This window comes from Labrus bergylta, chromosome 4, assembly GCF_963930695.1.
Source record: "Labrus bergylta chromosome 4, fLabBer1.1, whole genome shotgun sequence".
In the NCBI taxonomy this organism is placed as follows: Eukaryota; Metazoa; Chordata; class Actinopteri; order Labriformes; family Labridae; genus Labrus; species Labrus bergylta.
The window spans coordinates 19740298-19761493 of NC_089198.1; the positions used below are offsets into that span (position 1 = coordinate 19740298).

Genomic DNA, 21196 nt, shown 5'->3' on the forward strand with positions numbered 1-21196 from the left:
TGAGTTAAAACCAGTAAAAAAGAAAAAGAGCATGAAACCCATGAAACATTTCCATGAAAAGAAGGCAATCAGTCAACAGAGAATTGATTTTGACATGGTGTAGTGTTAAAGCTGTTATATATCTTGGACATTACAAGGGAAATTGTAGAAAATAAGGAAAGGGATTTTCTTGTGTATGTAATCTGTCTACTGAAATAGAACTGCTGCCACCAGGTGTAGGCTCTTTGTGTAAGTTGTGTATTTGTTTCTTGTCTTGCCGTCTGCTTGGTGTGGCAAGACCAAGCAGAGGAAGGAAAGGAAAGCTGTGGCTTAACACCAGGTAAATATTCACCTGCATTTGCGGGAGGGAGGAGCTGTGATACAGCCCAGCAGAGAGACGAATGGGTCCCTCTGCCGATGGGTTGTTGTACCGGTTACAGGATGTCTGACTCATCACCATCCACCACACCTTTCTAGTCCTTTCTCTCCAAAATTCACTCAGCTGCTGGTTAATGATCTTCTCGGAACTCCAGTTTCAGACAAACACCGCTTTGAGGGCAAATAGAGTTAAGTGCTTCATGGCCATCAAACTGAATGTCAGGTTCTGCATGGCCTTTATAGAACACAAAGATATAACACATGTTTGGGTTGTGCAATTTATTTACAAGGAAACATTTTCTAAAGAGGCCTCAACACAGAGACATAACAGAAAAGTAGTAAAAGAGCCCAAAATGATCTCCTTTGGATTGACCCATGAATACATCACACACTAATCTATGAATCATGCTCAGCACCAACTACGATAATGGAGTTCTTTTGAAAACACACAAGAGCAGACACTCCAGTTGCCGATTGCGTTGAATTACAAATCTACTTTTCACTGTAGACATGATACACATTATCTCAAACAAGAACGAAAAAGTAGTAGAGGAGATGAAGCAAACATCATATGGGTGAGGAAACAGAGGTTTGTACTCAGTGTTGTTTTTGGGAATTTAGGGAGTTAAGTGAGCTGATGAGAAATGAGTGTTCTATGATTACACATTACACAAAACAGATTCACTACTTGAATTGCAAGCTTGCCTTGTGCAGACCGGACTTTTTTGATATGCAGCTCATAGCTCTTTTTAAAATCCCGTATCAGACTTTTTAACAAACCTCAACATAGCCCTTTAGTAATCCATTACAAATGTGGATATGAAAAACAAAGGACTTAAAAAAATATTGTTTTGAAGCTACTGATGCATCCTTACAGAGCTAATGTTTTGTCGTTTGTCATCATGAATTATAATTTACAAGAAACCATTAAGCCCACTTTTCAGTTATGTCTGTTCTCAAGTAAAGACATGCTTATTTTATCAAAGTTTAAACCCAGTTTAATTATCATTAGCAGACTGAGGAGAGTCAAAACTAGATAAAATGTTTAACTTCCTTAAAATAAACAACCTTATTCTCTTCCAGTATTAAAAGCGTGCAACCTTAAACATATTTAAATTCTAAACCTTACAGGGCTGAAATTGGAAGAGTGATTGTCACGCCCCCCTTGGCTTCTACAAAATAATCAGAATCAGCCTAGTGTTGTGTTCTGAAACATGATCTTATGGGCTATCTTCCATCCATCTTCAGTTGGAAAAATTTAATAAATAGGGATAATGGAGAATTCACTAGTGTCTTGATGAAACTGTGACCTGGCTGAGTCTCCTGTGCTGCTGCAGCAGTTGCATCAGAGTGTCAGAGATCTCCCTGTACCTCAGCCCATATAGGTACGGAGCAAACGCTCTGGGCAGCAGCATGAACACACACATATTGACTGTGTTGACCCAAACACGAACATCTTGACTTATATCTTCCCTGTGGACGAGGAGGAGCTCCATGGTGAAAACAAAGCCAGGGGCAAAGTACAGCAGAAGAAGAAGTCCATGAGCAAGGAGCGTGACCCGGGCCCTGGAGAATCGACTATGCCAGATTCCCTGAGTCCTTGTGACCATGTAGAGTCGGATGTAGCAGTACAAAATGAGTACGGTGCAGAGAAAAGCAGCTACAAAGAAGTAGATGTGGATCCACATTGTGTCCTTGATCAGAATGAAGCCAAGGGAGATGACGGCCAGACACACAGACACATCGCCATGTGGATTTCCTCTTTCATCCACCATCAGTATCACCAGGGTGAAAGGATAAATGGCTGCTACCACCCACAACCCCACCAGAATGCGGTGGGTGCGTGCAGGTGGGAGAATGTCATGGTAATGGAGAGGCCAGCGAACCGCAGCAAAGGTGTCGACCACCATGAACGTGACGGTAAGGATGGCGCAGCAGTAGGCGGTGACGGTGAATGCTGTGATGACCTCACAGAGCAGCCACGGAATCTGGGCCCTCACAGCGTTACAAATCACTGTGGAAAGGTTAAGCACGAGGAAGAGCATGTCGGCCGTGAGAGTGTTGGCCACCAGCAGGTAGCGTGTCTCCTGACGCAGGGCACGGGACAGAAAGATGCACGCCAGGAGAACAGGGTTGGCCAGCAAGGTGGCCAGAGTGACGACTGTTGTGGGGATGAAAAATAACTCAAGGTGCCACCTGCGCAGACACTCCACGAACTCCTGTGTGCGGTTTGAGATGAGGACTGATGACGTCATTTTACCTTTTCAAGCTTTGAGAGGGATGCTCAGACTGAGGTGTGTGGAATACGTCCTCTAGAAGCGTCCTGTGGGTGAAAACAACATATATTATTGTCAACAATTAGGGTGAACCCCAGTCCAAATTGCAAGCACAATAATTCACAGTAGAATATATACACAATAGCTGAAACACATTGATTTAATAACACAGGCAAACACTAGTCTCTTCATTAAGTAAGACAGCAGTGACTAAATGATAACTTTGTGTTCACGATGACATTATATACTCAACTTGTAATAAGTAAGTTATTTAATATTAAAAAGTGCAGTTTGCATGTGTTCAAACATGCACTCTGCCCCTTGAGGTTTTATTGTGCAAACAAATACAAAATGCAAATGAATGGAATGAAGTTTTGTTGTTAATAGTTAACTCAATGTGAGAAACATTATACAATATTTTTATCAAATATAACCTCACGCACATTACAACTGCCCTTCGCTGCAGGTTGAATGTTTATTTAAGTTTTAAAATCTATAGATTTGCCAACACATTTAGTTGAGCATTTTGTGAGGTAAATTAAACATAACTATGCAACTATAGCTTAGAATTAGTTAAACACTTGTGATAGATACAGAAAATCACTTGCTTCTGATAGTGCTAATGCTCTTATTGACTATTTATTGATTGATTAAAGGTTAGTTTTCTTACCTGGTGTCCAGAACAGAGTAAGCTCTCTGTGTTTCACATCCATTAGGCTTTACGCTTTTATAAATCAATGGCTGTTTTGCACATCTCGTCAACGTGCCGGCCTTATCGTGATGCCCTTTTTGTTGACTCGAGACAGATAAAAAAAAAAAAGGGAAGGAGACAGCCACTTCACAGTCACATAGTAACGGGGTGGAGCTTTTATCCTCCTAGCGTCATGCACACTATTGCACTTTCAATGATTTCCACCCAGGATGTCTTGAATGAAGGATTAGTAGAGCTCATTTCAAAACCATGTAGATACATTTCTTTACTTTGACTATCAAGCCTCAATTCACTGACTAGAAGTCCAAAAACTATTTTGCTGTGGAGAAAAAATGTACATGAGAACAAAAAGTTTAGACTTAGAGCAATGTTTCCGTGTGTCATTTGTAAAAAATGTAAAAGCAACAAATTATAAATTTGGTCAACAAGCCGTTGAATTGAAATATTTTATTCATTCATGTGTTACACTCTAATATATAATGTTCTTAATAAGTATCTTAGGGTCCCTCTGTCCCTCCACCAAATGTCATCTTTTTCTTCTTTTCCTGTATGCACTTTTTCCCTCAACCTCCTCATCTTCATCATCATCCTCCTCCTCCTCCTCCTCCTCTTTGTCGTCATCACTTTCAGCGTCAACCTGCCGCTCCTCTTCAAGACATTCTCTCGCCATCAGTCTCTTAAATACCTCATACTCCTCCGTTGATGCCATGGCAACGTCAGAGAGGAAGGTGTCTTCGTCAACGTTAAGGACGCTTTCCAGTTTTGGGTTGATGATCAACGTCTGTCCTTTCTTGTCTGGGGTCTCGTACAGGCCCCTGCGCTCCAGAAAACAGTGTCGACAGCGCACTTCATCCAGAGGGAAACGGAACAACTTGGACTTCACCATCTCCGCCTGTTTGACGCCCATTCGAAAGTAGACGTACTGAGGAGAGACGAATGGAAATATGCGGTGAGAAACCATGAAAATCATCATGTGAAATGTGACAAAACTATCGACTTTAAACTCTACCTGTTATAGAAATACCATGAACTATCTCTAAAGAGAGAGAGAGAGAGTCACAGGCAACTTAGGAGAGGTTTTTATTACATATTATATTAGTTATCAAAAGGACAACCTCTAGGTTAAAGTAGCGAAAAGCCTGGCATTTAGCATGCATAGTTCAATGACAGCCACCAGAGGGAGTACTTGAGCAATGTTTCTATCACATGCTTCTAAACTGGTTCAGAGTAAGTATTTACACTAAGGGGAAAAAACCTTCTACTGTAAAGAGACAAAAAACAATGTATTTGAGTGTGCTGTTGATGAAAACCACTGTCCTGTGATGTAAGGAAATGGACTCAGCTGCTCAAAAGATGGTGAAAAAAAAAATCGACCACATCTTGTGATGGTTGTAATACTGCTCCAGAATAAAAAGCAAACTTTTTCAGGAAAGAATGAATAAGTAACTGCCAAAGCAAGTCTTGAACTATTTGAAAAAACATAATACATTTTCCAAAAACAAGAAACAATGTATGCGTTAAGAGTCTGGCTTGAGTTAAAAAAAAAAAAAGATGCATATGTGAATAATAGCAATCCTTCTGAATGTGCGTGGTCTTACAACTAGACAGTCTTGGTTACAATGTTTGATCAAGTTTTGAGGAAGTCAATAAATGTGCAGTAACACTGAGATTAGAACGTCACTATGGGAACTGTCGCCACACACTGTAAACAAAATATTTCATTTAAATAGGCCTTTAACTAATGATTAATGAATTTGATTTACTGTTTAGTCATCCTATTAAATCGTCTGTCAAACCTTAGAAAAAAAAAATCAGGGTGATCATTAATTATTGATCAATAGTGAGCAAGTCTCTGTATGTCTCATTGGTGAGCCCAATAATAAATCTCATTCTTTAGCTAACATACTGACCTGGAACTTGTACTCCAGCTGACTCCTGTTTTCCAGAACTAAAGCCGGACTTTCTCTGAGGATGTCAGTGACCTGCTGGACGGTAAACAGGCACTTCTCTCTGAGGAACACCACCACATGTTTTATGGTCTTCACCGGCACAGTGAGGATATCAGGGCAATAGGCCACCACTCTCTGAAGACTGCCTAAAGGGGGGGTATAAGGAAGTAACAATTAGAAACCAGTCAATTCCATTGTTATTTGGACTCAGAGCATTAATGAAGTACTTCTCACCTTCACCTAAACCTAGTTTTCGCAGGTTGCCTACACGCTGCTGAAGCATGGACTCCTTGAAAGTGTAGAGGTCAGGACATTTCTCCAGCAGTTTAAGCACACTGGAAGGATTGAGGCCCAAAACAAACAGAGCTGTGAGAGTTGACAGAGCATGTCTGGCAGCACTTGTTCCTCTGAGTTTGGACACAGAATCACTGATCTGCTCTGCCTGAAGGTCTGTGAAACCCATATCAAGCAAAGACTGAAGGGACAGCTCTGGGACTGTCTGCCTGGATAAAGGTGTCAGTTCACTGCGGTTGCTTTGTGTTGACTGGGGAGTGCTCTGACTGCTGCTGGAGGAACACAACAGTCTGCAGCGGATGCACAGAGGCAGATGGAGATGGCATGATCCAAACTGAGGAGGACTGAGTACAGATGAGGGGGCTCGTCTCAGACACCGCAACAAAACCTGCGGATAGAAACCATGGTTAGAAAACTACAACAGAAGTTTGGTCTCTGTGTAATTCTTGTTGTTGAATTATGGTTATCAATCAGACAAGTCGCCGTCATAGAACAACGAGAGAGAGGAAATGATGCAAAAATATATGCCTCTAAAGCTTAGACTGCAAGTATAAAGCAGCCACGGTATCATTAGCTGAAAACAAACATGAAGGTTACAGTGAGACTGTCGGTGCTGTTAGTCGTTCCTGACACGTTTATTTTAAAATACGTGCCTTATCAGATTTAACGTTTTAAATGGAATTAATTATATTAAGAAAAACGCGTCGATGTCGTCACTTTTTTTTAGAATTCTGATTTACCTGACATGCAGCTACTCGGGTACCCATGCTTGTCCGACGTACAAATGTTTCCGACTCTGAACGTAAAAACAGTGAGAAGAGGACACAGGTTCCGCTTGCATGTAGACGGCTCAAAGGGAAGTTTGAAAACCAGACATTTTGAAGGATTTCTCTTCAGATGGAAATTTATAGTTAGTGACGTTTTTTTGAAAAAATTAAGATTTAAAAAAAAAAGTTTTAATATTGGGCCCCAAAATCAACACACGGAATTACTAGCTAAAAAAGTTTTTACCTATTTTGCATGTAATGAATAAAAACTGTTCTCTAATGTCAACCTTTTTATTTTATTATTAATAATTTCATATTCAAAAGGCCAACGTTTTTAGATCAACTCACTGTTTCTAATTGATTAAGAATACTTTTTTTGTATTAGTTACCAACAAATATTTATTTACCATCAATTTATTCAGAACATTTTAAATAAGTCTGTCAATGGAATTGATTAAATATATACTTAGTTCCTTTTGTAAATTGGCATGTCAGACTGAACATTTTCTGATCAATAAAGTACAAAAAAAGGTCCCAAAATAAGCATGCTTGCTCTATAAAAGCTGACCAATGGGTTGATCTGTGGGTTATTTTTTGTGATTAGCCAAAACCAACAGTTTCTGAAATCAGTGAATTGTAAAATTTAGACAAATTCACATTTTAAATCGATATGTAAACTAAAGACAATGCATATTCTACACCTATAAATCAGCCCCCTCTTTAATGTCTTTTCAACACCAATTCATTTTGTAAAAGTATTAGTATGTTTTATAATTCAAGTTTACTTAACAGAATTTAAAATCACCAATTTTTTAAAGATTAATAACAAAAGATTAACATTTTAGATTCTAGAGTTTTTTTTTAAATCAGCTGTATTTACAATCAGTTGGTGATTTAAATATTTGAAACACCATCATTAAGAAACAATGTAACAAAGGAAAAAGAAACAAACTGCACCCTAATTGAAGGATTTTCTGTTTACTGAGAGGAAGTATGAAGTTATCTTACAACATTAACATGACAGTTTGAAAAAAGAAAACTTCATATATTTCTATTAAACAGAATATTCCTCCTTATTACTCCTTAAAGAATATAAAAAGACACTGACGTAAAATATTTATTAACGTATAAAATAGATAAAATATTGTAAATATACTTACAATTTAAATTAAAAAATTTCAAGATTAAAATTATTTCACATGAAACACATTCACTAAACAAAAGTTGCATCAGTAAAACAAATCCCTCTAACTTCATTCAAACTGATTTCTCTGTGTTGTTCCATCGAGGGGAGCAACTTCAGGTTCGGGTCAGTTGTAGGTTTTATTGACAAAGCTGGTTACAAATAAACAATTACTGTAGTTTTAAAACCTCAAGTTTTCCCCCAATCCAAAGAATAAATTAAATATAAATGAATTAAAAGGAATTACTGCAGGTCATGATGATTCTGTTGCTTTTCTATGTACCAATCCTACATATCAACAGGCTAATTTTGACCAGCAGCGCTCACCTACTAACAAACTGTTAAGTCTTCATAAAGGTAAACGTCCATCCGTCTCTCAAAGAGTTTGGTTTACAAGGAGTAGGATGAAATTCAGGCCTTTCTAAGACAAGCTTCCCTTTACACTTCATATCCTGTCGCACTCCCCGAGGCTTCATCTTGGACGGACATTGGGCTCCACTTCATTTTAATAAAGCCTTTAGTCCTCACAGAGGTACTTCTGAAGCTCTGTTTCCAGGGCCAACATTGCCATGTCATCTTCATCATCATCATCAGGAAGAGTCTCATCATGTTGATCTGAGAAGAAGTTTTGAGTGACATACATTTGGGGTTTTGACTCCTGTTGCTGTGGCAGGCCTGTCAGAATAAGAGGATCTTGTTTTGATTTCTACTCTGTTGTCTACTTCATATGCAGAGTTAACAGTTCAGATTAAAATGATTTTTTAAGGGATATAAACAAAGAAAAGTGCATGTTTATAAAACATCCACTAATTAGTAAGATGTACATGAAATCTCTTAAACAAATCAGGCCAAGTTCTTTCTACATCAAAGGCATTAATAAAGGAAATGTTCACAGAAAGAGGTATTTATCACAAGTGAAACCTCATCATATCTGAAGTTAAAGACAAAGGCTTGACAGTTTATGTCTAACAATACTGTCTAACTGTACTTACAGTAGCTCTGAGTGGAAGGGACCACCTCTGTCCAGCTGTACTCTGCCAAGGAAATGGGCTGGCTGATCCAGGTCTGCAGCAGCAGCTGGTCCAGAGTCATTCTCTGAGCAGCATCAGGGTGCAGCAGCCCACATAACACACCGTGCAGGTCTGTGATGGATAAAAGAGGCTTTTCAGCTCTGAGTTGTAAAAACATGTTTCTGGAGAGTGTAATGGTAGATTTTTTTGTGTGTGACAAATATAGGAAACTGCAGCAGCGTACCTGTAGAGAGGGGGAATGGGGGCTTTAGTTTGGCTTCCAGGATCTCCTCCACACCACAGAAAGGGTTCTCGCTGAACAGCAGAGTGTAGAGCAGAACACCAAGAGACCACATCTCCAGCTCTGGACCCTCATACCTACAGAAAAACAAATCAAGAAAATAAAATGCAATCAATGTAACAATACGGTCATTTTCAGCATTTTATTTATCAGTAAATTAAGTTGGTTAAAGGGATTTTCTATCTTTTCAATGATCAAACCATTTAAAGACATACATTGTTTAACTGCACATCAACTTAAAAGCATTTGTAATAAAGAAATAATAAGTTGTCTTGTTGCTTGACCAAAAGGAATGAATGCATCTTTTCATTTCGAGGGGTTATGTACGTACGGATTTCCCTGAAGCACCTCTGGGGAGCAGTACTCCAGTGTGCCACAGAAATTGTAAAAGAGCTTCCCGGGAGCCAACATGGCAGCAGAGCCAAAGTCTATTAGGCGGATGTGGAAACACTTGTCGATGATGATGTTCTCATCTTTTATGTCCCTGTGGAGGATGTTCTTAGCCCTCAGGTAGAAGACAGCGGCCACCAGCTGAGAAGAGACAGGAGCTGGGATTTAGCAAAGAATAAACAAACACTACTGTTTTATTGTTTTCTTTTCTAAGCTCATACCTGTCTGAAGATGTAGCTGGCAAGAGGCTCGTCCAGCCTCGGCTGCAGGTCTATGAATTCGAATAGGTCCAAACCTTCTCCATGTTTCTCCATCACCATCTGGAAGTAACTCCCGTTCTCGAACACCTCCAGCACCTAGTCACATGCACACAAACAATAAAGAATGTGTATAAGAATTCAGCATGATGAATTAAGATGTACGTGCCCCTAAAGGTTCTGATGTGATACCTTGACTATGTTGTGGTGCTGTACTCGTGTCAGTAAGGCAATCTCCTGGCTGACACGTCCCAGCATGGGGTCATCCACCCAGCAGTCGCTCACTACCCTGGCCTTGTTGATGAACTTCACCACCACCTGCAAATTCACAAAACAATAAAACACACATCACAATAAAACACACATCACTACAACAGTCAGGTTTTCACAAAAATCTAATGTTCACTTTGTTTTGTATTCATTAAATTGATTTAAATTATTTCTACTTAGAAATTGCTACATATTAGATACAAGTGCATGGCAAACTTTTTTCTGCGCTAAAGTTTTTCTCTCTCACTTCTTGTCCATCACTGCGTCTTAAAGCCTTCCAGACAAAACCAAAGGCTCCTTTCCCCACAGCTTGAAGAGGCTGGTACTCTTCTTCAAACTGCCCGTCACAGGCCCGGGACTGGTCCAGGTCCAGAGTGGAGCGCAGGGCATCCCCATAACTGGCCTCACCAATCCTCTTTAAAGGACAAAAAAATAAATCAAATAGGAACATGATTATATATTTATCATTGATTGGCAGTATCACCTGGCAGTAAGACCTTTTCTAGCACTGACCTCTCCAAGACTTGCTTCTAGCAGGTTGTGTGTGGAATTCTTGGATTGGGACAGTGCCCCCTGCCTGCTCATCCACACACAGAACACAGAGCCCCCATCAGGGAGGTCAGTCCTGCACACATCACACTGCACATCTGGAGACACAAAAGGGAGCACTGGGTAAATTCTTTTTACTTTGCATGACAAAATCTATCCTTTTATTTTTTAGGAAAAAGGTTATACCAACCTATTCTTGTGCCGTCTCTGTGGTATGCGCTTCCTTGGTATCTCCCCTCCAGTATCTCAGTACCCTCTGAGGTCCGGTTGTGCCCATTCTGCTTCTGTTTCTTTGGAGTAGACGTGGCAGGAATGTCTGTCATGGACTGATTTCCATCGTTCATCTGCATGTTGAACCCTTGACTCTTGTCTTTATGAATTGTAGAGAGAGCAGACCACTGATCCTGTTCACCCTGTTCTTTTTCTTCTGGCTCTTCACTTGAGCCGTTTGTGGCCTCGACACCAGCGTTACCGTTCTCAACAGGTCCCACTTCCTGGTCAGATTCTATCAAACATGGGGAGGGAGTACGCAGGAGATCAGCTGTGTCGCAGGATGTCATTGAGTGTTGGTTTTCGTCATTGCCGCCCGGAAGCTCTATATTTCCACTCAGGTCGAGGTCAGCCAGAGCCTGGGTCACCAGATCACCATTACTGTTAAGGTCCAAGAAACAGCTGGCTGAGTCCACTATGTGTGCTGAGGGAGAGTCCTCCATCTGGCCTGGGACAAAACCACCATGGCCGGCAAACTTTTCACAGAAACCAGAGGAAGACCTGGGAAATGTAGGTAGAATTAATTGACGACAAAGAACAACCAACAGTACCAGAATGGAAAATCTTTTCAGAACAAACACATTCAGATGGTAGCATTTTATTGAAAACAGGCTGGAAAATGTAAACATTTCTGAAGTCGTTTTCTATCACATCTAAGCCTTGCATATAAAAGGGCTGCATCTTATCAACAAAGCTTATAGTCCTTCCAATCACAGTGGTTATTTGTCTGTCAAAAATCTTCTAGAAAGACTTATTAAATAGTTTTTAATTAAAACTTAATTGCACAATTAATTGCCAATTTGAAGGGATGAATAGATGTTATTCCTGTAATTATATAATAGGTAGAGCACTGCTAGTAATGTGAATGACACACGAATTATAGCCAGTGAGCTGTCTCGAAAATTACATACAAGGATGACAACATTCATATTTAGTTCCAGCATGCTGTATATTGAGGTGATAAAATATTCTTTAAAAGAGGGATCACAGCTGCTATCATTACCTGCTTTCCAGTGAGATGACCTCAAAGCTGGAGTCTTGGAGGACAGACGCACATGAGTGTTGTTCTTTGCCCACATCAGCAGATAAGCCACACCCCCTGCCGACAACCTGTCCATTCTGACAGGGAGTGCCTAAAGAGGAGAACATTTGAAAACACAGAGAACCACCTAGTCGTTTCACAAAGCTCATGCATGCTGTGGTCATTGTCACAACCAGTGTTGCATTCCAGTATTTACTGCAGTTCTACAGTTTCTTAGTTATTTGTGACAGATATACAAATAAATGATTATGAACACAACACAAAAACTACATCAGTTAAACTGCATCATTCCTGGGATAATCTGGTTGGCAGGTTGATTATTTTTTTATAAACTTTACCCCTGAGTTTCTGTTCTTGGTTATGGAGTGGTAGTTTGCTGGACAGCAGACAGAAGGTGTTGTCTTCTGGAGGATCCACCCAGGTGAATGTCTTTAGGAGAGCCTGAGTGTTATCTGCACCGTCCGGCTGGCTGCTGCAGGGAGCCACCTGTGCAGCCTGCTCCAGCAGTTCTGCAGTGTCATTGGCCCTGAGGAAAGAATATCTGGATTTCAATCTGACAAGTGTAAAACCATGATGCTAATCAGGATTAAAGAAGAATGTCGTGATCATATTGAATCATACTGTACAGAATATATGAAAATGTAGATGTATGCTTCCCAGTTTATAAGAAATATGGTGTGAGTCAGAGATATTTTTATGTGTATTATTGCGCAGTAGAGCTCACAGATTTTAAAGTACACCAAGTACTAAACCCCACCAAAATATTGGCAATTCGAAGTACCATATATAATACAGAATTAACGACAGACTGACTAATGTCTCTGTAATCAGAGTCTGTGTACACACAGAATGAATGATCCAGGCTTCAGCACGTGTCTTATTAGAGATCATCAGAGCACACTTATTCCTGACTCTCAGAAAAATCATTTTTGTTCTCTGCCCTGAGATACAGCGTAGGTTGATTATGTGAATTAGTCCCCTAAGGTTTCCTTTTTCCATCCAGATAAATGAGGATACATTCAAAAAGCAAACCATTATCTACTGTGAATGTCCTACCTAATGACCATTTTTATGCACAAAGAATTAGAAATCATTAAATATACCACTGAAGCAAGCATAACTGTGAACAAGCCCTAATGAAGATATAGGAGTTGTTTTTAAAGGCGGACAGTTTCCACACACCCCCGGGCACTTAGGGTAATGAATGTTCTCCATGTAGAAGCTGTACAACTTCCATGTTAAGCTGCTTTACAAACCAACGACTATTAAAACTCCTCGTTTAGTCAGAACAGTCACATTGGAGTATAAATGTATCTTGATAAAAAATGGAAGATGTATAACACTTCAATAGAAACATGATAACTCATATTACACTTTCTCAGATGGGAGCTCAAACACAAACCCACTCTCTCATTTAGGCTTTTTGTGCCTCAGCTGTAACTCCATCACCAACTTTTAAAAAATGGTATAAGTCACAATAAACTGTAAATAAAAGTATCTTTGTTGACCAAACATGCCGTGATATAATTTGACCAACAGATGGCACAAGAGAGGAGCTTTTATATTTTTAAATCCCAAATATAAATTCTTATTCTTCCAGTATAACATTTTAGATCACTTCATCTAATAAAGTAAAGTTGTGACAAAATTACATACAATCTTTCAATCACATGATCCCAGTCCAAACAACTCTGATCCAGATTCAAAGTTTTACAAACCCAGCACAGAAAAAGTGTCTGATGAGTAGGTAAATACACAGAGAGAATATTAAGCTTGGCCATAGAGGAGCTGTGTTTTAACATTTACCGCCAGGCATATCAAATATTCATGAAACTGATTTTAGGTGCCTGGATGTTGCTATAACAGCTTTTTTTTCCTATCCAGTATTTTTAATAAACACAAAGCACATATTGTGGTCTACTATAAACATCTGCTGGCAGAGCATTGTCTGTGCAGTTCTAACACGGTCATGTTCAGGACACTAATTATTTGACGGTATGAAAACACCAAGTACAAATATTCAGGTGGCTTATGATCATGAGAAAAAAAAAAGAAAAAAGAAGGTACTTCGACATACATTACCACACGTGTGGAGGTGACAGCGGGAGGAGAGAGGGTAGACAGAGCACCCTGTTTGTCCAGTCTGGTGCTGGTTCCAGTGAAGATCTTTCCTCTCCCTGTGGGGGTTCTTCCCAGTGCGGCGTGATTCACCATGGCCATATCACCGGCCACCAGTGAGGAAGGGTCTAAGGTTGTGAGAAAGAAAGAAACCATTGTATCACACGCAGTGTAAATGAAAAGTAAACGAAAACAAATAAGAGTAAGAGTCAAAATAGCAGCAGGTAGGATAGGATACAACTGATATGATACAACACACACAAGTTATTTTTGGGGTCGTTTTCCCTTTACTGGATAGGAAAGCTGAAGAGAGACAGGAAACGTTGGGAGGAGACAGTGGGGGATGACATGCAGCAAAGGGCCGAGGTCGGATCTGAACCCACATCCACTGCGACGAGGACCACAGCACTCTGTACATGGGACACGCAACATAACCGCTAGTCTATCGGCACCCTCTATACAATCCTTTTTAATATCACATAAACCTGTGTGTGTGTTTTGTACCACAACTCACAAAAGATAAGACAAGGGGTTTTCAAAGAACGATTTGAGGATAATTTAACATATTTTATCATCCCTGGTATTCTTGTATTGCTTTTATTTGGGGGATAATCATGCACACATTTAGGAAATACAGTTAACATATTTAGGGCACTGAAAAGGGGATGCATTATGTTGCCATGGAGGCGCCAGTGACATTGCTTCTAGCATTGCTAAGTTTTATATCGTGTACTTTTGTGATGTTGGTAAATTGGAAATAACATTGAAAGCAGCCAGAAAGTAATTTGCTGTGTAGTTAATGATTCAGAGACTTCCTGTTACTTTTAGAGCACAGGTGTTGCCCTGTGTCTTTTACCTCCCTTCACGCCATCTTTGCCTCGCTCAACAACTCCCCTTTGACCAGTTTGAACCAGTTTAGCACAAATCACAGCATGTGGGTTTTTGCAAAAGCAGCCATTTTCTAAAATTTGCAAAATTACTTCAAATTCTCACCAGATTTCCCTGAAACTTTAGATGAGGCTGCCTCTTTACAAGCCTCTGTTGGAGAACCAGAAAAGGAGATGCCCTTTTGGTCGGAGTCTGACATCCATCTGTAGAAACCAGGCATCAGAAAAGCGACGCTCTGTTGATGACAAACAGCATTGGCAGAAGTGAGAGTTGGCACGGTGGTCAGTCCAGAGACAGTCTTGTAAAGTCGAGTCATGATGGCTAACCTTTCTCAGCAGCTCGTCCTTGCTGTAGCCAAACAGACTGAGAGCCAGGTGGTCGTGGATGCTGCAGATCGAACCATCAGGGTGGAGCAGGAGGAGGCCACTCAGAGGAGCAAACACCCAAATCGTTCCAGAGTACTCCAGAGCACGACTGGGGGAGAGTACAAGGCTGTGCACTTTGACTTCTATAAGATTGGAGGTAAAGATGCACAGTAAGTTACAAATCTATTTATTGCTATCATCAGACGATCACTAAATGTTATATTAGTGTTTCGGCTGTCTGAATTTCAATATGTTTTTCTGCATCTTAATTAAGTTTTGTTGTTGTTTTTTAATTTGTTGATATTTTAGCATTATTTAGGTGGAGGCTTAAAATAAGCTCTTTGAGTTTTCTGCCTCTTCCTGCAATGAATATTGTATATTTTGTTATTTCTAATGTTTTTTTTCCCCTTACTGTGCAAATAAATACTAAATACTAAAAATGTCTAACTCCTCTATGGCTAGCCTGTAATAATCATGTATCCCTAAAGTGTAAACATTTAATAAAACAGCCCAATGTTTTTTTAATGTCTATTAAAAGCTTCTCAAATCATTTAGGAACACAGAATATATTAAGTGTATTAAAAGAATAACCACATTTTGGGCAACGAGGTTTTCAAAGGACAGCGACAATACTCTCTTTTATTTTCCTGTTTTTAACATTTATCTTGACTCCCTGCTCCTTCTAATCAGAGTTACTTTTACTCCTTTTCCATCAGGTGTACATTATCTTGCCCAGTTTCTGTATATGTTTTTATGACAAAGGCTGAAGAGTTTACACTTCAGTATTTTTGAAGGTAGTTGGTGCAGAATAATAAACATAGTGGATTATGCAGCAGTTTCTCCGGAAATATACAGGGTGTTTTTAATCCCTCTCTGACCTCGCATTAAGGACACATATTAACAAAACAAAAAACATCCTTACCAGCAGATGGCTCTTTTTCATGAGCTTTCTCACAGTGTTCAGGGTTTAAGCCCCCTGACTGGCACACAGTGGAGGTGAGGGGTGAGCAATCCTGCTTTTCTTCCACATTTGAGCTTTCAGGACTCTCTGTTGGACAGGTGCAACCAGTCCCATTATTTAGGTGTCGGGGTTTCCTACATACCACGGCCCCCTGAAGTTTGACGCACAGCGGGACAGATGCACCCCCTCTGCTTTTACCAAACACTTTCTGAACTCTTAGCATCTGAAACAAGGAAGTACAAGGAAAGTCAAAGCTGACAGACTTACAGAAAACATCAGAGCTCGTACATTGTGGGGTGCATTTTATTTCTGTGTTCCTGAACTGCCAAAGAAGCACAATGGTAAAGAGAAACTTGAAAGCAATGTTTATGAAAGGCATTCTTTTCATTGCTGAGCGGGGTAGTTTAAGTTATAAAGTGTGCCTACCTTGGGAAATGCGTTACTGTGGAGGGGGATTTGTAAAGAAGGGATTAGCTCCTTAACAAACATCCCTTTTAACTTGTCGGGATGCTGATATCCATGGAGTTGCGCAAATGCCAAGTCACAGGTAAGGATGCTGCCCTAGAAATGACATTAAATGTGTTAAACAAGATCATTTGATGGGTTAGAAAATATGACAAATGTGCCCCCAAGCATAAATAAAAAGAAGAGGTAAGAATCACAATATGTTTGAGAAAACCAAAAAAACTGATGAAAACAAAATAAGAGAAAGAAATACTTCTCAATACTTAGAGAAAGAAAAGAATACTTATATTTGTATGGCTAGGAACTAAAAGTAGTGTACTAACTTCTTGTGAAAATGACAGGAATGCTGATATTCTTTCCACAATTTCCATCATGACAATCGATTGCTCTTCATGTTGTGACTGTCTGAGAGTACACAGTGATACTGGCACCTCTCCAGCTGACGTCAAAGCATCCACCTACAGGGAAAGCAGCAGATTAAATAAACAAAACTCACTATCAAACATAGACACATATTTAAAAGAAATAGGAGATGTCTGACTGAATGGTGGTTTGATACAACCACGTTTTGAGGAAAAGTTTGGAGTTCAATGCTTAGTTTTCATGTCAGCAAATATTGTACCACTTTTCCGGACACAGCTACAACAGTTCCATCCACTAGCAAAAAATCTTCTTCCAATGCATCTTCAAGGACCTGATTGGTTTTCTTCAAGAAACAGGACAGCTTTTTTCCAATGAGGTCATTGGTAGTGCACTCAAACAGTTTGCAGGCCTGTTCATTTACTGACAAAATCTGAAAAATGGCAAAACAACAACACATTTTAAGGGCATACTTTCGTCATAGTACTGTTGGCAACATTCTGCTCAGCTGCCTCAGCACTCACTGTCGGTGCATACAAAGTACCTGTGTGGTCTTATGGTCAACGGTGAGAATGGCTTTGTTTGGGTTAAGTGCAGACGGGGACCCAGACAGGTTAAACCCTCCGGAGGTTAATTGACTGATTAAGCTCTCCTCTTTCTCTGACACAGTAGACGGATGTGGCAGGGGGGCAACGGAAACCCGGGAACAAGGATCTAAGCTCAAGATTTGGCGGTTTCTCTCTGCCACAGATGTGCAATCATCCACACATTCACCTGAAAGCAAAAAAAAAACCCTATTACAGTTATGTCAATCACAAAATCACTTTCTCTCACTCTCATCCTTATTATTATGATATATATATTTTTTTTATTATTCCAAGGTGATATTTAAAAAGTAATCTCTTTTGAACCAAGAAATCAGTCCTGGCGCTAATGGAAATTGTGGTTATTTATGCTTGACACAATGCCAAAGGATGATGAATTATTAAACTGTTGTGGGTTTATGTTAGTCATCACTCAAGCTATTTACATAATTACAATCCTAAATACTTACCTCTCAATAAACCTGGACGCAAGCGACGTTTCAACACAAGGAGGGTCTTCTTGTTAAACGGTCTCTGAGTACATGGGTAGGACTTGTTCAGGTCAAAGTCATCTTCCAGGAGATCAGAGAAGAGGTCGGGCACCACACAAATAGTGTCCCCTTTTCCTCTGTTGCTGTGTCTCGCCCTAAAGTTGGCCTCAGTCGACAGCGACATTGCTGTTGGTTGACAAGACAATGGATTGCAGCATTATAACAATTGTGTACGACAAAAGGTCGTGTGTTGAAGGTTGAAGCGTCTGATTTCAAAGGTAAGGCAAACAGACACTCACCTCAAGTCGTAGAGAGGGTTTCTTGTGGATTGTTTTTCTTAGCTGTGAATGGGCACGTCAGTTTTAGTTGACTATAGTTGGCAAGGTAACGTTACCTCCCCTTCGCTATGTGGCTAACGAGCCATCTGCTAACGTTACTGCTGCTACAAACAAACGCTGCGCTGCCCTATTTGGAGCTAAAATAACATGGTAGCCGATACATTTAGAACGGCTTCATTTCACTTTTACGTTACCGTAATGTGAGCACAGCGTTGGCACACCTGTTTAGTTGAGGGGGAAATATAATTGTACGGCTATTACTTCACTTTCAACAGCCTCAGTTTTTGTATCTGGCGGGTTTCGAGCGCCAGCCAAACCGAGTAGTTTCGAGGAAGCCTCCTGTAGCCAATCGACTACAATGTCTTCAAACACGAACAGCTCATTGGATAGTTCACCGGAAACGTGTCCTTTGTTTCCATGGAAACCAGACTACAAACGCTGCTAGATTAAAAATATGCTAAAATAATTTATTTATAATTAAACCGTATCAAGTGCTACTACTATTCCTAAACAAAAATGATATCAATAATGGATCCACTGTTTTATTGTAAAAACGCAAGCCACAGATAAACCAAACAGCAAATTAGCAGAGTGTTTACGGTGTTTACTGCTGTTTAATATGGAAATCATGCTGCCAATAACTCATCTCTGTTTATTTTATTCATTTTGTAAGGGGCAAACAAATTACAATATCATTTTAATGAAAACAAAAATGGAACTTTAAAACATATCACATGAGAATTATACGCTCTTTATTTGCATATACAAATCTAAGGAACAACACTAAAATACATTTTTAACAGACAGAATGCAAGAAAGACAGTCTCACAATGCAAGACTGTAATCTAGAACAGAACTAACTGAGTTCCAGGTGCATTGACCGCAGGGGTCCATATGGAGTGATTTATCTCATACTGAGTCTCAGTCTTTATTAGCTACATGGCTTCATTTGCAAATCCACAAGCTCCCCCAGAAGGATAATCTCCACAACTTTAACTAGACAAAACTTTTAGCCACAACACAGACCAAAATGAAATAAATCAGACATTATTGAAACGGACAGACAGGCTGGCATAGTCTAAATAAAAAAATGGTTAAAGGCTTATAGGCTAATTGGGAAGTACATGTGCTGTACTTTTGCATAAGTGAAAAAGAAAAAAAAATACAACAGGAGGGAAAGGAAAATATGTAACAGTCAGTACAGATGTTTTGAACAAATTCTAGTTTAACTTAGCTCTCTTGGTATTAGCAACAGCATTGTGAACAGAATTTCAGTTCATCCAACACTGAAAGGATTCATCACATTGACAGCTCAGCTCCAGCTGCAATGGGAAATGGGAAATGTTAGCAAATCACCCAATCTGCCAAGGCCATGTCCAATTGCACATGTCATGGATTTTTTTCTACACCACAAACAACTAATAAGATTGATTCCTGGGACATTGGGTACATTTTGATACATCACTTTTTTCTGTGTATTTTCTGCGTGGAGCCTATGTAATACCTGGACATAAATGCCTCTTCAGTTCTATTTTCTTGATACAAGGACACCCTTATCTAAGAGAACATGATCTTCTTGCTCATGCAGGTTTCAACCAGTTTGAGCTTACAGTAAAACTTTTCCCCTTACTCTATCCTTTTGGTTCTTTTTATTTGTCAGAGCAAAAGAGATTTCGCTCCATTAAAATCATCTCGATCTTTTAACTGTTGTTCAGTCCAGTGGCCGGGTGCTATAGCTGTAGCATGCATGTTTTGTCAAGTAGCTCATTCTACAATAATGAGTACTGGTTGATCTTCATACAGACGAGGAGCCAAGCGGAGCACTTTACACAGTCACACATACAGTCATACGCGCACACAAGCAGAGTTGGGCACGCACTTATGGTGCCATGGCTGTGAGGAGTGAGCTTTGAGAAGCTGTTTGAGCATAGTTCACTAAAACATCAGTCCATTTTAATGATGATAGTCCTTTTTACTGTGGGGACGGTTTCCTAGTATATGATCCATTTCAGTGGCGATGCCAGCTGTCATCTTTGGAATTACCTGCACGAAACAAAGAATGAGAACACTCATTATGCTGTTTGATTAGACCAAATACTGAGATATACATCTTTCATTTTAGTGTGCTCTTCTTCTACCTGAATGGCTCCCAGGTTCTCTGTAAGCTGTGTTGGATTGGAGGATCCAAGCAGCACTGAGCTCACGCCCTCATTTCTCAGGCACCAGGCTAAAAATTGGTGAAAGGAGGACATTTTAAAGTTGTTTTTATGACTACTAGGTCTCTGACAATGTTTAAAGAAACACAAAATATAGAATTTGTAATGTTTTTTGCATTGAGAGGAAAGGACAGTTGAGACTCTGCATGTTGTCCCTTATACCTATGGCTAGTTGTGGTAAAGTACATCCAAGCTTCTCTGCAATATGAGCCAGTTCCTTTAGCTTGGCTTGTTGTTTTCTCCCATCTTCACTCATTATTTTCTCTCTCAACCACTGGTATGGCTAGAAGAAGAAGAAACAATAACGAGCATAGGTATAATTCATCTAAATCAGGCAGAAAAAATATGAGGCACCTTATGTTTTATTGTTTAGCATGTACTCTCTTGATAACAGGAAAGGTTTGGAACATAGACTTTTAATCTGTACCTTCATTGAGGCTCTGGAGGAGTCTGGGACACCGTTTTCATACTTTCCAGTGATAATTCCACACGCCAAGGGGGACCAAGAGACCACACCCACACCTGAGAATGAACATTGACTACTTACTGTAGCAAACGGATACAAATCTATCACAACCCTAAATCTATAAGTTCACCATAAACTTACCTATCTTATGATAGAGCTCTGGCAGCTGGGTTTCCACTTTGTCCCTCTGGAAGAAATGATACTCTGCCTGCTCACACACTGGTGGGATTAGATTAAACTGTCTGGCTACAGAGTATGCTTCCTAAATAAAATGAAGAAGAAAGAAAACAGGGGAAATATTTCATGACATTAGGAAA

The 21196-nt window shown here is 39.8% G+C and overlaps 4 protein-coding genes across 9 annotated transcripts in view; all 4 read right to left on the minus strand.

Moving 5' to 3' along the window:
* Positions 1 to 627: 627 nt before the first annotated feature.
* Positions 628 to 3621, minus strand: LOC109984078 (probable G-protein coupled receptor 148). Its single transcript, XM_020634092.3, has 2 exons — positions 3304 to 3621; positions 628 to 2680 (listed from the first exon to the last, which is right to left on the minus strand). Exon 2 carries the CDS (start codon positions 2610 to 2612, stop codon positions 1644 to 1646), a length of 969 nt encoding a protein of 322 aa, XP_020489748.1. The 5' UTR covers positions 2613 to 2680; positions 3304 to 3621; the 3' UTR covers positions 628 to 1643.
* Positions 3622 to 3777: 156 nt separating this feature from the next.
* On the minus strand, positions 3778 to 6452 carry mterf4 (mitochondrial transcription termination factor 4). The gene is made up of 4 exons (XM_020634090.3): positions 6329 to 6452; positions 5529 to 5976; positions 5256 to 5440; positions 3778 to 4267 (listed from the first exon to the last, which is right to left on the minus strand). The coding sequence occupies exons 1-4, from the start codon at positions 6353 to 6355 to the stop codon at positions 3872 to 3874; spliced, it is 1056 nt and encodes a 351-aa protein (XP_020489746.2). The 5' UTR covers positions 6356 to 6452; the 3' UTR covers positions 3778 to 3871.
* Positions 6453 to 7459: 1007 nt separating this feature from the next.
* pask (PAS domain containing serine/threonine kinase) lies at positions 7460 to 18520 on the minus strand. 2 transcript variants are annotated; one of them, XM_065953991.1, is made up of 21 exons: positions 18159 to 18520; positions 17839 to 18045; positions 17329 to 17558; positions 17047 to 17217; positions 16748 to 16882; positions 16386 to 16520; positions 15921 to 16182; positions 14960 to 15141; positions 14739 to 14868; positions 13705 to 13873; positions 11966 to 12153; positions 11589 to 11718; positions 10506 to 11086; positions 10280 to 10413; positions 10014 to 10181; positions 9689 to 9814; positions 9461 to 9595; positions 9181 to 9380; positions 8793 to 8926; positions 8531 to 8680; positions 7460 to 8153 (listed from the first exon to the last, which is right to left on the minus strand). In XM_065953991.1, the coding sequence occupies exons 2-21, from the start codon at positions 18041 to 18043 to the stop codon at positions 8056 to 8058; spliced, it is 3663 nt and encodes a 1220-aa protein (XP_065810063.1). In that variant the 5' UTR covers positions 18044 to 18045; positions 18159 to 18520; the 3' UTR covers positions 7460 to 8055. The 2 variants fall into 2 exon arrangements, with proteins under 2 accessions (XP_065810063.1, XP_020489736.2); XM_020634080.3 differs by having other exon boundaries at positions 7460 to 8213.
* A 407-nt stretch (positions 18521 to 18927) lies between these two features.
* kcnab1b (potassium voltage-gated channel subfamily A regulatory beta subunit 1b) overlaps positions 18928 to 21196 on the minus strand; it is a 45851-nt gene continuing 43582 nt past the window's right edge. For all 5 annotated transcript variants that reach the window (XM_065953993.1, XM_065953996.1, XM_065953994.1 and 2 more), the window contains 5 exons: positions 21021 to 21141; positions 20841 to 20935; positions 20576 to 20696; positions 20336 to 20424; positions 18928 to 20240 (listed from right to left, as the gene is read on the minus strand). In XM_065953993.1, coding sequence (XP_065810065.1) covers positions 20151 to 20240; positions 20336 to 20424; positions 20576 to 20696; positions 20841 to 20935; positions 21021 to 21141 — 516 coding nt within the window. In that variant the 3' untranslated portion in view covers positions 18928 to 20150. The remainder of the gene's footprint in view (positions 20241 to 20335; positions 20425 to 20575; positions 20697 to 20840; positions 20936 to 21020; positions 21142 to 21196) is intronic.